At 35.1% G+C, this 15,788-nt stretch overlaps 2 protein-coding genes across 6 annotated transcripts; both read right to left on the reverse strand.

Annotated features, from left to right (window-relative positions):
* Positions 1–2,073: 2,073 nt before the first annotated feature.
* LOC109054367 (dnaJ homolog subfamily C member 5-like) lies at positions 2,074–13,518 on the reverse strand. Of its 5 annotated transcripts, none has more exons than XM_042746136.1 (7): positions 13,329–13,518; positions 10,655–10,788; positions 9,731–9,944; positions 8,827–8,983; positions 6,377–6,464; positions 4,773–4,811; positions 2,074–4,037 (listed from the first exon to the last, which is right to left on the reverse strand). In XM_042746136.1, exons 2-5 carry the CDS (start codon positions 10,777–10,779, stop codon positions 6,385–6,387), a joined length of 576 nt encoding a protein of 191 aa, XP_042602070.1. In that variant the 5' UTR covers positions 10,780–10,788; positions 13,329–13,518; the 3' UTR covers positions 2,074–4,037; positions 4,773–4,811; positions 6,377–6,384. The 5 variants fall into 5 exon arrangements, with proteins under 5 accessions (XP_042602070.1, XP_042602069.1, XP_042602068.1 ...); XM_042746135.1 differs by having other exon boundaries at positions 6,382–6,464; positions 13,329–13,517; XM_042746134.1 differs by lacking the exon at positions 4,773–4,811.
* Positions 13,519–14,372: 854 nt separating this feature from the next.
* Positions 14,373–15,775, reverse strand: LOC122134530 (CAD protein-like). The gene is made up of 4 exons (XM_042747089.1): positions 15,591–15,775; positions 15,398–15,499; positions 15,232–15,326; positions 14,373–15,100 (listed from the first exon to the last, which is right to left on the reverse strand). Exons 1-4 carry the CDS (start codon positions 15,738–15,740, stop codon positions 15,001–15,003), a joined length of 447 nt encoding a protein of 148 aa, XP_042603023.1. The 5' UTR covers positions 15,741–15,775; the 3' UTR covers positions 14,373–15,000.
* Positions 15,776–15,788: the final 13 nt, after the last annotated feature.

The raw sequence follows: 15,788 nt of genomic DNA on the forward strand, positions 1-15,788 counted from the left end.
ACTTATATGTCAAAACATCAGGGGAATTTTTATTTCTCAGTTCATGACCCCTTCATGTGTTTGTATTAGTGAGTGAATGAGTGAATAACAATGCAAAGTGCTTACAAGGGGCTTACATCAACTGTGTTTACTGTTTTTCATATAAAAAAAGATGTAACTATAATATTGGTGTATTACTTTGTTATATATTGTTGCAGCTCAAACAGATGGTTCAAGAAACCTTTGACACTCTGCGAGAGCTCGAACAACTCTAGAGAGCTGTTATTACAGCTTCAACTGAGGTTGCTCTTACTTTCATTTAAGCACCCCTGTAAAACAGGATTTGGTTTAGAAAGTGTGTAGGCATTATGCAAATGGCCTTTTGTGTGGTTAATTAATTAATTACGTTTTCTAGGATGAACAATCTTGTTTTGGTGATGTTTTAATGTAGAACATGGTCTATTCCAGTTATAATATGAGTTATTGTTTTGGTGAATGTCTGTTGTCAGATCATAAAAAACATAATGCTCCTCCCCCACCCAATTCTATATGTTGTGGAGGGGTAAGGTAGGGCTTCAATGGCACAACTGAAGCAGCAGATACATCAAGTCCTTCGCAGGAATTGCATTTAGTGTATGCAACCCACAAAGTCCTAAACACAGACTAGCCAAATAAAGGAAACTTCACTGGACCGTCGGTATTGACCTTACCTTGCCGTCCTGCAGTTACAGACACACTGAGCTTGAGACAGAATTCAACTGATATTTGAGACAGAAGATGTGAATCTTTACAACACGTGTCCTTGTGACATCACTGAGAGTATCTATTTGTTTTTGACCATTTAGACATGTTACAGAAGACAAAGTGCATACAGAAAGCATCTAGAAGTCAGCTTCAGTTCTCTTTTGTGGCTAATTGTGCTTTAATATATCTTTTTTAATATCAAGCATATTTTTACTTTCTCATTCAGTCATGTTTCTTTATTAATAACTTAATAACAGTCCCACCCACTGAAAGCAGTGCTGATTATCATACATAAATGTGACTCGTTTATAGCACATACAGTTCTGTGCGGCAAAAGCGAAAGTACACAGTGAAATTCTAAATGTCTTTTGGCACAGCTGTGCACCAATTTCAATGAAAGGACATGTCTCCAGCCCGGTGTGGCTCCTGACTGCTGTACTCAATGAAACTTAAAAAAATACTGTTATGAAATTAAATGTTGGAGGTTGGTAGTAATGCGATGCATTGGGAATCATAAAGATTTTTAAATTCAATTTAAGACTTTTTATATGTGTGACATTAAATGTGTAATGTCAGATCAGTTGGAGTGAATTCTTAGAAAAACTTCATTTCCAATGATCATTATTACTGTTCACTGCCCACTTTCACTTGGTTACTTCTCTAATTAAATCTCTTATATTCCATACAATGGAATAGATTGTATTTCCATTTTATACAATTGAAATCAATGGTAACCAAAATGTTTTGGTTACAAACATACCTCAAAATTTCTTCTTTCATATTCCACAGATAAAAGAAATGCATAAAGGTTTGAAATCACAAAGTTGAGTAAATAATACTTTTTATTTTTGGGTGATCTATCCCTTTAATATTGTTATTGTAGCTTATAAAAAAGCACGACATCATGCTATATTATGAATGCAGCCTTTGACAATGGGGTTGCATGCATACTGTATTTACAAATTAGCACAGGCTCTTATATTTTATTGCTTAAACAAGCAGGCAAAGTTTTGAATTTGGGCGGCAGCTGTCGTGTCATCACAAATTAAAATCAAACCTTTCCTCATGACCATCACCATGAATAAATCTGAGTGTGCACTACCTAATAAGTATTTTGACAGGGCTGTTAATGAGCATATGGAATTGTACGCAAAGCTGATTACAAGCTTATGGGTACAACTATAGCACATGAAGCTGCAGTGTGATGTTAACAGTTGCAGGCCTGAGCTACCAATTCATTTCCGAACATAGACCAATAGTACTAATCAAAAAATGAAAATCTGAATGTCATTGTAGTAAACTTACGAATGTAATCTTCATGCAATAGCAGATAAAAATCACAAATGCAAATTTTTACAAATCCCCATTTATTTCATTAATTCAGATTCAATAATATAAACAGACAATGAAATATGTGATGCGAACCATGTTGAATAAAACCTGGAGGAAAGTAGCAATGTAGTACTGTGGTTCTTAGCTCCTTTTTGGCTGTTGGTAAATTCAGACCAGATTTGGCTTTTCCCCCTCATCAAACAGGTTATTACACACAGCATCATAAAACTTAATATGTGCACTGGTGAAGAGGCCAAAACCAGTCATCATCTGCACCCCAAACAAGTGCCGAAAAGTAAATTGTTGATTGCAGAAATGGGCATTGTGCAATTAAATTAAGTGATCCAGTAAGCATTGAAAAAAAAAAATAGCAGTTGGTTTGGAAGCAGATATCCCAATGCTTTCTAATGAATGTCTGGCTTGATCTCTTTTTCTTTTGGCAAGTTTATTCTCTGAAAGTACCATCCAGTTTCTACGGAATAAAAGAAAGCTTCTTGGCTATAAGAAAATGCCCCCCAAAATGACAACCAGAACAGACAGATGACCATATACTACTTGAAATTATTACATACATTTCCATTTGCACACAGAAACAAAATGGTGTAACATCTATGTATTTACTTTTGCATTTTGAACAACAATTTACAGGGAAAACATTTGGCATCTAATGTACTGACTCTAATATAGTGTTTCTAACAGTAACTATTTGAGTCCTTCACATTTAACACAACGGGCATTTCCTTATTGCTAAAACCATGAGGCTCTTGCAGATCCAAATTCTGAAATCAAGTTAACACAGTGCATCATTTCACTCAGAACATGTCATACACATTAATCTCAATTATGATATATTAAAAATAAATAAGATCATTAAAAATATTTGCGTTTTGTCATCATATGTCCTAAGAGCACAAAGAAAGCAAAGGTTTGCTCGATTTGGCAAAGCGTTCACCAAAAATAGGGTTGATCCCATTTCAGCACCTTTGAACAAATGAAAACTTCACAATTAAAGATATTTTAGCTTTCGCAGCAGTGAAGTTGTAAGGGCTGAAGCCATTAGATTTGCATTAGAAGCCTCCAATGAAGGCAGTGGAAAAAAGTGCCTTAAAAAAAAATAACTTTTACCAGCATATTCAAGTGTTCTGATTTTAGGGAAATATATGACCATTGCACACGGCACGTCAGCTGACGTTTGAGGCGTCTGCCTTCGCTTTGGTCAGAAAAAGTCGTTACGCAACCATGTAATGTCATTTGCGTACGATTGACCAGTTTGATCTTAAACTAAATGCAATATAATGCAAATGTAACAGATGACTGCAAACTTGAGAACGGAAAACACTGCCATCTAAAGAAGCAAAAAAAAAAAAAAAAGGTGCCATGTTGTGGCTCCGCATTTGGATGAAGATAAGTGGGAGGGGTTCTTGCACGTTCCTATGCTGTATAGTAGTGGCATGCTGTTATTGCTTTGCATGCACTCACATGATCATTCCACTCATGTCCATGCTTCTAACGAGCTTTAAAAAATGAAATAAATAGCCAGAACCAAAAAGAAACAAACCCCAAAAGTAAAACCCACTTCCCAGCTGGAGCACTGCCCAGTGGCACCAGCCTCATAACTATATTATTTTGAAATGAACGTGTAGTTATATACGAACAGACAGACATACACACCAATGGAGACACAGATGAGATTGGCAGAGGCTTCTTTGTCTTTTGGCAAACTGCCACTCGATTCCAGTGGGTCAGAGTCAGGGTATGGCGCAGTGGCACAGTTTAGTCCTGGTGCCGTGATGCCCTGCCGTCAGCACACTACATCAGGGGCCTTAGAGTCCATCAGCAGGACCCCTCAGTAATGACCGGGACCAGGACCAGGCAGGTGGCTCATTTCTGGGTGTTGTACATGGACTGGCTGGCTGCGAAATGCATAGACTCTGAGGTGTTGACAGTGGAACTGGGCTGGATCAAAATAGGGACATCTGAGCCTACAAAAAAAAAAAAAAGAATAACAAAAAGGATAAAAAATTTAATTATAAATGACAGAATTAGGATCTAATATCATTACTTGAATTGCTTTAGCAAAACTAAAAAGCAGTGGTTGACCAATATGAGTTTTGTACAATGTAAAGTTCAGAGTAGCTGATAAAATACAGATATGATCACATTATTTAATTATAATAAATATAATTGCAGTAAATGTATATATATATATATATATATATATATATATATATATATATATATATATATATATATATATATATATATATATAATTAATTAAAAGAAAGAAATTTGCATTGTCCATTGGCATGATTGTTGATAATTTTTAAAACCACAAGAGAGAACTACCACTTCTTAACATCCAAGTGTACGATAATCTCAAAATGGTCAAATATTAGCTGACATATCGGTCCACCAGTACTATAAAGTTGAAGTAAATTGTGTGCGGCATGCATTCATGCAGATAAACGCAGACTCTATTTGCCTTTCGTTTGCATGAAGCTATCACATTTGAGGATTAGACAGCCAAAGGTACAGAACATGCAGTTTTACTGGAGATGCACTGCCAGTAGGTTTTGATGGTCTGAGGGATATGTGGAATTTCCTAGCAGGAAACAGGCACACTAGGCATACGCTGTTCTCTATAGTGAAGCACATCAGATGTTGTTTCCTTGGAATATGGCCAAAGCTGGTCACAGCTCTGCTCTAAGAAACGTACCTCCCTTCCCTGATGCAGTTCTTCTGAATCACCGCCCCACTAACGGACAGCATCCATGTGCAGCAAAGTGTGAAAATAGAGGATTTCTTAATTAATTTATTCTTTATATCCTAGCTATACACTAAAAATGCAAAAAAAAAATGGGAATGGGATGGTGAAATAGAGGTGTGAGGTGAGATGAAGTTGACTTTGCTGAACAGATGGCTGTGTGACAGGCCAGCGGTGCCTCTGTATAACAGTCTGGGTTGATTGCATTTCTATCGATGAGATGCAGCTGCTTTGACAGCTTTGCTTCATGCTGACGCAACCGTCTCAACAGAAATCCAATTTCCTGCTGACTCATCCTCACACTCACTGGCCTTCTAACATCCTCTAACAAAGTGGTTTTAATGCTGGATAATAATAATACAAATTATTATTATTAGTTTTTGTGTATAATAATAAATAGAACAAAAGTAACAATGTTTTTAACTTTTGTAGCTTGGTAGATTGTTCTTTTATTGGACTCAATTCCTAATCTAAATAAAGATCTACTTAAAACTGCATTGTAAGGCTAATACTAAATATTTCATAACACAACATTATACATGTATTTGTTTTTTATTATTTCATATATATACTACAATTTAAAATTTTAGCCATTACTCCAGGGGCCTGTTTCATAAAACAAATTTACCAAATAAGAAAGGTTTATTTTAGTTAGTCTGTCTTATTGTCAGTTGATTTGGTTCAAAATAAGTCAGACTAACTGAAATAAGCCTGGCTTGTTTGGTAGACTTGTCTTTAGTGCCACAAATTTCTAATATGCTGATCTGATGCTCAAGAGGATTTCTTATTATCAAAGTTCAAAAGAACAACATTTATTTTTAAATATACATTTTTGCAACAATTTAAATGTCTTTACATAAATGCATCCTTCTTGAATAAAAATATTAATTTCTTTAACATTTATATTTCTAATGTAATTTTTATAAAAATATTTTTAATAATAAATACTAACAATTATTCTGTTATTATTGTTTATATATTACATGTTATGAAGTTATTAACTTCTCAACTGTGTGGTCTGGCTCAATCATAAACTAGAGGGTCAGATGGTGTCCTTCCACCTCCTGGTCAACAAACTCCAAAACCTACAGGAGGTTCAAAGTACTTGGCAGAAAAAGGCTTGGCCTGACAACATGCAAAACAAGGACATCCACAGCACGCACATGCAAAGCATTAGGTTCATGCATGGGCCGAGTAAAGCAAACACAATTCAAGATCTCAAGATCTGTAACGCAGGTCACTGGCTTTGGGTTTCAGTTCGTTGCATAGTCTTTGAGTGCATGAAGTTCCTTAATAAGGAAAACATTTGATCTACTTAATGACCTGTGAGATACTAGCACCGTTTATTAAGCCTTAGTGAGGTTGCCAAGAGGCTGGGTCTTAATAAAAGTCTGAAAACCATATCCAGTGACTAACTCAGTCTTCGTTAGAGCAAATGCTGCACAGTAATCCAAATGTTAGTGAAAGACAATGTGGTGAATCACAGACAAACACAGGGTTGTGTAGGTAGACAATCACAATGAAGTGACTCATGCTGTTGAGGAATATCCAACAACCTTACAAGTCATTTTGCATCTGGTTTAGATTCACTGCAGATTTCTGGACCAGGACTAGGTATAGGCTGGACAATAATAATTGTTTCACCTGTCGAGTAAAAGGGAAACCATTATCTTATATTACAGGTCACATGAATGATTTTATTGTAATGTATTCTTCCACAGCTCTTAAGATGGCCAAAAATTGGTTTATACCTTTAAAACTGAGCTTCAACCATGTAAACATCATTTACATCCACTTACTACACATTTAGGTCAAAAGCTGTATGATTTAATTATATATATATATATATATATATATATATATATATATATAATTTTTTTTTACAAAGGCTTTATTTTGTAATAATATTCATAAATATAAAAGACACTTCTTTCAAATATAAGTTGGCATATTTAAGAATAACAGGATATGTGAAAAAAAAAACAAACAAACAAAAAATTCTAAACACAAAAACATTCAAGAGGTTTCGTGAAACCTGTAACATGCCAGTATTTCTTGTCTACTTAACTTGACTGTCGTACATTTGCCAGTGCTAAATTTAGACACAACAAAATTGAACAATCACCTTGTGCTTGCACTCCATAAATAATATAAAAGCTATATTAGCATCAAGAAGACAAGAGGTGCTCAATACCCAATGTCCTAGAAGAACTGATATATACATCACTTGAATGCTCAAAATGTCTATCAGGGAAATGGCCAAGGACAGACAAGTGAAATGAGTCCCGTCTTATTTGACACTTCATTCATTTCAGTGTTAAACATGAAGATAAACTGCATACACCTTCAAGTCATTTCAAATACTAGAGTAGAACAGAATACAGACATGGGCTAGTAATATAAAATGCTGTGCAGCAACATTTGAAGATGATAGGTGATTCTGACTTTTCATTTTGATATGAATCTGAGGCAATCCATCTTCTTTTTAGACTACAAAACATGTCCTCAGTGATATTTATCTCTTATTTAAAGGACTTGAGAGTATGAAAAAAAGCAAATTTTTACCATCAGAACTGATCACACTTGTTTTTTTTTTGTTTTTTTTATGATGTTGAAATCCCTAACCTCAAGTATGAGCGAATATAATAAACAATCTCAGAGGGCGACCCAACTAAAGCACTGGCATCTACAGAATCAGAGTTATAAATAGCTGCATGTTTAGTGTTTTTGCTTGATCTGTTAAATTTGTTCCTGCTGTTCATGCCACCTGAGCAACATCACGTGTCTCTACCGAGACAGCAGAGATCAGACACCTTCTCAACAGAGGCTGAGGCTTTAGCATTGATTTGAACAAAGCCGAGCTAGTATTCCCTTCATAAATCAAAGGTGTTATATGGCCAGTAGATATTAACAAATGGATCAAGTGTGTGTTATTTTAACTATATAACAGCAAGTTATTACTTTCAATGATGTCTCCTTAAGAGTTGTATATATTAAAAAGGTACGCCTAAATTATCCACTACCATTCAAACAAATAAATTATTAAATTAAAATAAACTAAAACACTTTTATTTATCAATGATGCATTATACTGATCAAAAGACAAAGACATTTATAATCTTTACAAAAGATTTCTATTTCAAATAAATGCAAAAATATTAGGCAGCACAACTTCCAACTGGGATAGCAAGAAGAAATGTTGGTAACACTTTACTTAAAGCCTTTATGCATTATAAAAGTAGTCTTAATGCACTAATTATGCACATTATAATGCATTGTACAATCTCATGATTAATTTTAACCACAGTTAATACATTATAATACTTACCAATTCACTGTTACACTATGTATTTGAAATTCTATTATAATTATTTATAATTAGATATAATGGATTAGATATAATGGATTGCACATTATGTATAATTGTAATGAATTATACCATTTAATAACCCTTTATAATGCATTATACATAAAGGCTTTAAGTAAAGTGTTACCAAAATGTTTATTTTTGATATATTACATATTTTATTTGATATATTATATATTTGAGTAATGGCTGCTGAAAATTCAGCTTTGCCATCAAATAAATAAATGAAATGTTAAAATATATTCAAATAGAGACATTGTTTTAAATATTTCTAAATATTAGTTTCTAATGTATTAATAATCAAATAAATGCAGCCACGGTGAGCATGAAAGAAAAAACTAAAAAACTTTGAATGGTAGTGTACTGTACATAAAGTACAAATATCGGAAAGTAACAACTTGCAGTTCTACAATTTAGATACAGATGAATTCATTTGATACAATGGCCATTCACTGAGTTCATTCAGTGAAGCATTCATCAGAGTGATTCAAACTGTTAATTCCTGAATTCATAAGTCTTTTGAACAACTCGTGACATCAGCAAACCATAGCAATACGGTACCAGTCAACTATCTAAAAGAAGGTTGTTACCAGAGTCAGAACAAGACACACACCCCTTCCTAACCAACTTAAGGCTCACCTCCTCCATCCTGCTCTGCTTTGATCTGGGCCTCCAGGTCTTCTGGGTCCACGTACTGGTAGTTTTCATCCTCTGGTGGTTTGCACTTTCCACAGCAGAAACAGCAGCAGCAACAGCAGCAGCAACAGGAGAAAACGGCACAGCACATGACCATAGCCTGTGGTAAAGACACAGACCCCAGATCAGAGACATCGCTCTTGGAAAGGCACATTTTTAATGCCACAGCGACAGGAGAAGTTTGCAAGATGCTACAACTGGCTACTAGTCAGTTACAATATTTGTCATGCTAGAAAGTTCGAGGAGAAAAGATCCTAAGATGAAACACAAGGGAAATGATTGGCAAAAACAAAGCACATCAGCATTTATTTACGGCTTTGTAGATCAAAACAGGCTGATGCATTTTAATCAGGCTCAGCTGTCTTGCTTTCTGCATTAAGCCTTTTTGAGAAAATGATCACATGTGGATCAAAAGCCAAAGTAAATTCAAAATGTAGCATTCTCAAAGAGAACAAAGCTCGCTAAATAATGTCTGTTGTGTTCAGATTATCAGAGCAGATTGGGGTGACACCAATTTCCTTCTGCAATCATTCTGCTCTATTCTCAATTCAATTTCAATTCGCTTCTAGTGATAGAAACCCACCAAGGACATAAAGCACTAAACATTGTTTATTTTTGATAATCTTTCTAATAATACTTCATAAACAGCTAAAAAAAAAAAAAAATCACACCAAGAAAAACTATGTAATTCCTTATTTCTTTAAAACGGTATTTGTGAGTAAGTTAACATCACTTCAGAATGTCAGTTTAGGTCAACACACTTTGTTTACAGTAAAGACAATCAGTAACATAGAGCCTTTATTTACTGATGCATAATAAAGCTGTTTATAGGGAAACGAGCTCTCACCTTGAACCACCACTTCGACATGAGGAAGTAGTATTTGACACTCTCTTCTCCAAACTGCTCGGACACGTAGAGCCCCATGGAGCCATATTCATCGTAGATCTTGCGCTTGGTCTCATCAGCGAGGATTGAGTTGGCATTGTTGATTTCTTTGAACTTTTCTGCTGCTTCAGGGTTGTCTGGATTCTTGTCTGGATGGTATTTCAGAGCCAGTTTTCTGTAAAACAAAGAATTTTGTGAGTCCTGAATCTTACAACTCTGTTGCAAAGACGAATCAAACGATTAATCCAATTTTGACTATCATGGTTACACAAAATACATAAAAATTGGAAGGAAAAAAACCAATAATGAAATACTTTTTTTTTATTTTGCAGAACTATGGTATACAAAAATCTAAATTTGAATACTCATCTCATTATATACATGCAAGTAGTCAGAATGTTTGTTCAGAAGTTTTGTAAGAATCAAGGCAAGCTCTTACTGCTTTAAACTAAAGAAAAATATTTTCCTTGGATTTAACCTGGATACAACGCTGAACATAAAACATGTTCAAATAATTTATTAATAAACATTTATATGCAATTTTTGCTAAATCTAATTACAATTTATGTTTATTTTGAAGTAAAAACAAGTAATAAATAAAGAAAACAATTTAGTACTCATATATTATTTTTAAATCACTTGTATAAAATTAGCATACTGTAATAAATATTGAAAAAATGAATATAATATTGACATGCTATATAAATGGTACATTTAAATATTATAGTGCAATAATTGTGGTACACATTTCAATAATTGGCAGTATGATAGAAGCACTGGTGAATGTAGTCTACAATTTTTATAAACAGATTTAAAATATTCTTTATCCACTATTTCTAAAGAAATTTGAATAATTGCAAGTTAATGTGACAGAGTTTAGTGTACCTGTAGGCTCTTTTAATGTCCTCTGCTGTGGCCCCTTTCTCCAGTCCCAGCACCTTGTATAAACTGTCCCCTGTAGTGGACATCTTCCTCTGAGGCCTGTCAGAGTGCGGCTTGGCGTCTGCCATGATTCAATGCTGGAGAACAGGAAAAAGAAACAGAATTATGAATTGGCATATTTAAACAAAAACTGTCCAATGGGAGCTGCTCTTCAAAGAACTCAGCATCACATTATTGACATATAGAACAATGTACACAGCCAAAGCAGGCAGAAAGCACTCAGCTCCAGTTTAACAACACACTGTGCGAACACAAGGTGTGGCGAAGGTGAATCCTGTGTTAATGTTGAAAACAAACGGTGCAGTTTTCAGATGCTTATCCATCAGGACATGATAAACACTTCAGAGAAAGCTTTTATGAGATGTTTCCTCTCATAATCACAGGATGCAATGGTGGGCAAAGCAACAGCTTCCCCATTCTCAATGTCTTTGCTTAAGATGAGTATGTTTTGCTGATCTCACAGATTACAACTCCATGCTGACAAGGGCTATTAGGCGCTTGTCCACACACGACACCTTCCCTGATCATGAAAGCCTATTTTAAGCGGTTTAAGAACTAAAGGGTGGATCTTTTTGAGACATACCTGTTGAACCACATCATCACCACCACTACTGTGTAATTAATAATTCTCAAGTTTAAACTAGCACACATTCCTTAACCTTTGACATTTGAAGTGTTAGGAAACATTGACACTAAATTACAGATATAATTAATTCTTTACACAGTCTTACAAAAGTTTATTTAGGAAATAATTGGATTTTACACTAAAAAAAAAACCCTACTGCTGCACTATTTTATCTTTCCCTGTTCCAAACTACTAAGCAAAGTGACTTTTGAAGCTTGAAATAATTCAATTCATTCATTCGAGAAAAGGTAAGAGGCAGTTAACAGATGATCACACAGCCAAAGGTATCACAGGCTGTTTAAACAATCATAAGACAGATTGCCAAAGACTAGAAAGCCAAACAATCAGCCGTATCAGACTGCAGCTGTGCAAGTTTCAGATGAACCTCTGTTCATCAAGCTGTTAGTTTATCCCAGGCTTAACTCTACAGTCAATGTATTTCAGATGAATCTAGCGACTGTGTCATGTCTAATGAGAAAGCACACTAATCACACAGGTCACTTTCTTCCAGATGATAACAACTGGCTCAAAGCTCCTAAATTAAGCAGTGTGACACGATGAAGCTGATACAACTTTATATGTCAATTCAAACCTCATGTAGCTTACATCATCACTCAGTTTACTGGGAAGCACAAAATTGGTAGCTAATATATTAACATGATTTTCATAATTCTGCCAGATGTTTAAAGATGGCTTTGAGGTCCTAAGAAAACGCTGAATACTTTCATTCACAAAAATGTATCATGGTTTCCACAAAAAAATATGTTTAACATAACTCCAAATCAGCATGTTAAAATGATTCCTGAAAGATCATGTGACACTGAACTGGATTAACTCTAATGAAAAAAAAGCTTTCCCTCAGCTTTTTTTTACTCAACATAAATGACAAATGTCTTCACTTCAAATGTTTTCATTTTAACATTACTTTAGCACCATTGTTAGTTAAAAACATCTTTAAAAAGACCAGTGTGTAATTTAATCAAAACATAGTAAATACTGATTTAAATTTCATTATTACACAGTTTTTGTTTTTTGCACTTGATTCTTTGTAGAGTGGCTTCTGATCAATGGTCGGTTGGTTAAACTCAAAAAGCAGCACCACCAGTAAATTATTACTTCCTCTCTCAAAGACCAGGTAAGCATGTGACTTGACCAATCCTGATTGACAAACAGGTTATTAATATTGACAAGTATCAAAAACTATAATACTACTCAAAACAGCTATTCAAAAAGACGTAGAAAACAGCAGTTATAAGAAATAGTCAACTTCATTGGCTTTCCCAACAGTTATACGTTAATATTTTCTATGCACTTATCAACAAATACACATAGTTAAAGAACAACGCGTTAACTTCTATTCGCTGCATCCAAACACATCTGGGTTGCGTCTTGTGACGTCATGTGTCCACTGATAATGTTTATTTTTATCCTGTCGTGGATATGCATCTGAGGTATTATCATAGTCATCATATTTACACTACTTGTTGGCTGTTGTAATAGGCGTGTGTCCTTGCAAAACTATAATCCAGTTCTAATCCAGTACAGATTACTATACCCTTCAGACCCTGTATTTTCCTTCAGTCTCAGTTTAACCATGACCTGTTTGGTTTGACCTGGACAAGAGCAACTACAAAAAACCTCTAAAGCTCAGTTAACACAGGTAAACATGGATTTTATTCGGGATTATTAGTAAATCTGGATGGCTCTGAGAGGAAAGCACGAGACTCGACTGGCCAATTCACATCTAACGTTAGTGACAACAAAACCACTTTGAATATATAACCTTCACCGGATTTACATTCATTAAACACCTATTATTAAAATCCACACACGGTGTTGAATGGTTTATGAGTTCGTTATGAATTTGCAATTACTTTTATCGATAAAGCAAACGGCTGACTAACAGGCGGTTAGCATTAGCACGCCTAGCCACGATAACAGATTTCTGTTGAATTTTAGCCGCAAATTTATACACAGTCGATTTAAACTTACCTTGAACTGGGTGGTAATATGATATAATCAATTGTGGCTGAATCATAGAGGACTCAGCTAAATGGTTGTTTAGATATCCTATGTACAGCTCCTCATTGCTATCGCCGCATGTCCTCCCTTGAAAGCGTAGAGCGCTCCGAGCCGAAGGAGGGAGATCCGAGGACGCGCTTGATTATTGGAGTCGACTCTTTGAACTGAATCGCTAACATGTACGACTCCCTTAAAAGAGGGCTCGTACTAGGGACACGATTGATTCTTTAGAATCGAAGCTTTAGCGGAGTCGACTCTCGTTTTAATGGATTATGACCGTAGAATACCATTGGGCGTAATGATGCTTTGACTTTGATCTACGCAAATGACTCTGTACCGATTCTATCATGAATAATGGTTAACATTAGTCAAGGCAAGAATACACATTAAACGCACCGCACATAAGCAGCAAGAGCTGAATTTATGATTTACAATTATACGGAGTAATATCATGTTAACCCCCCCCCCCCCAAAAAAAAATAATTTGTTCAGTTTTTCGAAATAAAAGTCTGAAGCACTGAGTTTATTAATTGCGTAATGTTTTTTTTTTTTTTTTTTTTTTTTTTTTTTTTGAAATAGTGGGTTTCGGTTTATTTACACAACATAAAAATAATTGCAATAATAATAAAATTTTATAAATAATTATTGTACTCTAATTTATGCTAATTTAAAATTTTGTAATGAACTATTTCTTGTAAACCGTTTCGATTTTACTTTTAGGCAAGATTTAAACTGCAAGTATACAATATATTGCCGGTTCCTAAAGCAATCCATACCCATTTTCTTCCCAATTTGACAGATGTCATTTGTGTACTTGCACTTATTTTCCTTATGCATTTTAATTAGTACAGGACCACATCACCAAAAAATTAATAGTGTAGAAAACATTGAGTGAAAGAGTTCTTTTATTCCATTTTACTGAATACCAACAGATCAGGTTATTTACTGATATTCTCTCCCTTCATTTGTACCAATACACAGAACAACAGAGATATGGAAAAGCAGAGAAAGATCTGAGATTGCATTTTGTTTTTATTGTCTAAAAATACAATTACAAAAGTTTTACTCCGTAATGATGAAGAATCTTTCTACCATACTGTATCTGCACTAGTATTTGCACAAAGTAGATTGAGTTACAAAAGTCTGATACCCTACTGGAATGTCCAAATGAACATGATCACATGTAAATGCACAACAACAACAACAAAAAAACATACAGCATTTACATTAATACTATACCAGTTAGTGATGTAGTAGTACAATTGTTTATTGTAGAACTGTTTGCTAAATTGAGCTGATTTTGAAGTGAAATGAAGAAACTGAGCAACCCACTACTTTCAAGTGCTAAATTAATGCAACTATCTCAGATATTTAAGATGTTTAAGATGTTTAACTAGTTTAACCACACTGCACCGTGGTTGCTTTAATGTGCGTGTTTTAAATCAAATACTCAACATATGGAATTTTATTGCAGTGAGTACTGAAAGGTACAATAAATCTGGGTACTTTATCTCAGAAAATCTCACCTACCGGAACTATATGGAGAGTACACAGAATGAACACCAGTCATTGAATCAACATGTTGCTAACAAAATATTTCCCTTTAATGCCAAATGTCCAAGAATAGACTATGATGGTCCCTTCACCGACCCAGCACGGTAGCCAGCAGTGCCATTCGAATATACATCCCGTTCTCAGCCTGCCGAAAGTAAGCAGCCCGAGGATCCGTGTCCACTTCCACACTAAAAACAAAATACAATTAGGAAAGACTGCAAACAAAACTCTGTATTTAACACTCCAGTTCATGTAACTTCCTACTTTGCCTGCTTAAAATTCGATTTCATCCTGATGCATTGAATTAAGAGTAGCAAACCTGATCTCATTGACTCTGGGAAGCGGATGCATAACAACCATCTTCCTTTTGGCTCCAGTCATGATATGTGGGGTGAGGATGAACTGGCCGAAACACTGTCAGGAGGAGCAAATCATTAATAATATGCTGATATTTAAACACAAAAGCAGATGCAATGATCTCTCACCGCTTTGTACTCTTCTTCAGAGGCGAATCGCTCCTTCTGTATTCTGGTCATGTACAGAACGTCAGTCTCTGGAAGGGCTTCTTCAATACTGTTAAACTCCTCCTGTGGATGTAGTTAGAGAAGTTTAGACATTTAAGAGAAAAAAAGCAATGCAAATAAATGAAAAGCACTCAGGTATGGTCTATATAAACACCTGTTTAATGCCTTTGGAGGCCACAAAATCAATGATTTCGGCAGGCATGCTGAGGTTCTTGGGGGCCACGTAGCGCAAGGTGATCCTGTACTGAGTGAGAAGTCTAGCCAGAGAATGCACAGTGCGGCCATGTTTCAGATCGCCTACCATGGTAATCTGAGATTTAAGAAAAAAAAGATCCAAAAATGACATGAGACA

The sequence above is a fragment of the Cyprinus carpio genome, chromosome B20 (genome assembly GCF_018340385.1).
Source record: "Cyprinus carpio isolate SPL01 chromosome B20, ASM1834038v1, whole genome shotgun sequence".
In the NCBI taxonomy this organism is placed as follows: domain Eukaryota; kingdom Metazoa; phylum Chordata; class Actinopteri; order Cypriniformes; family Cyprinidae; genus Cyprinus; species Cyprinus carpio.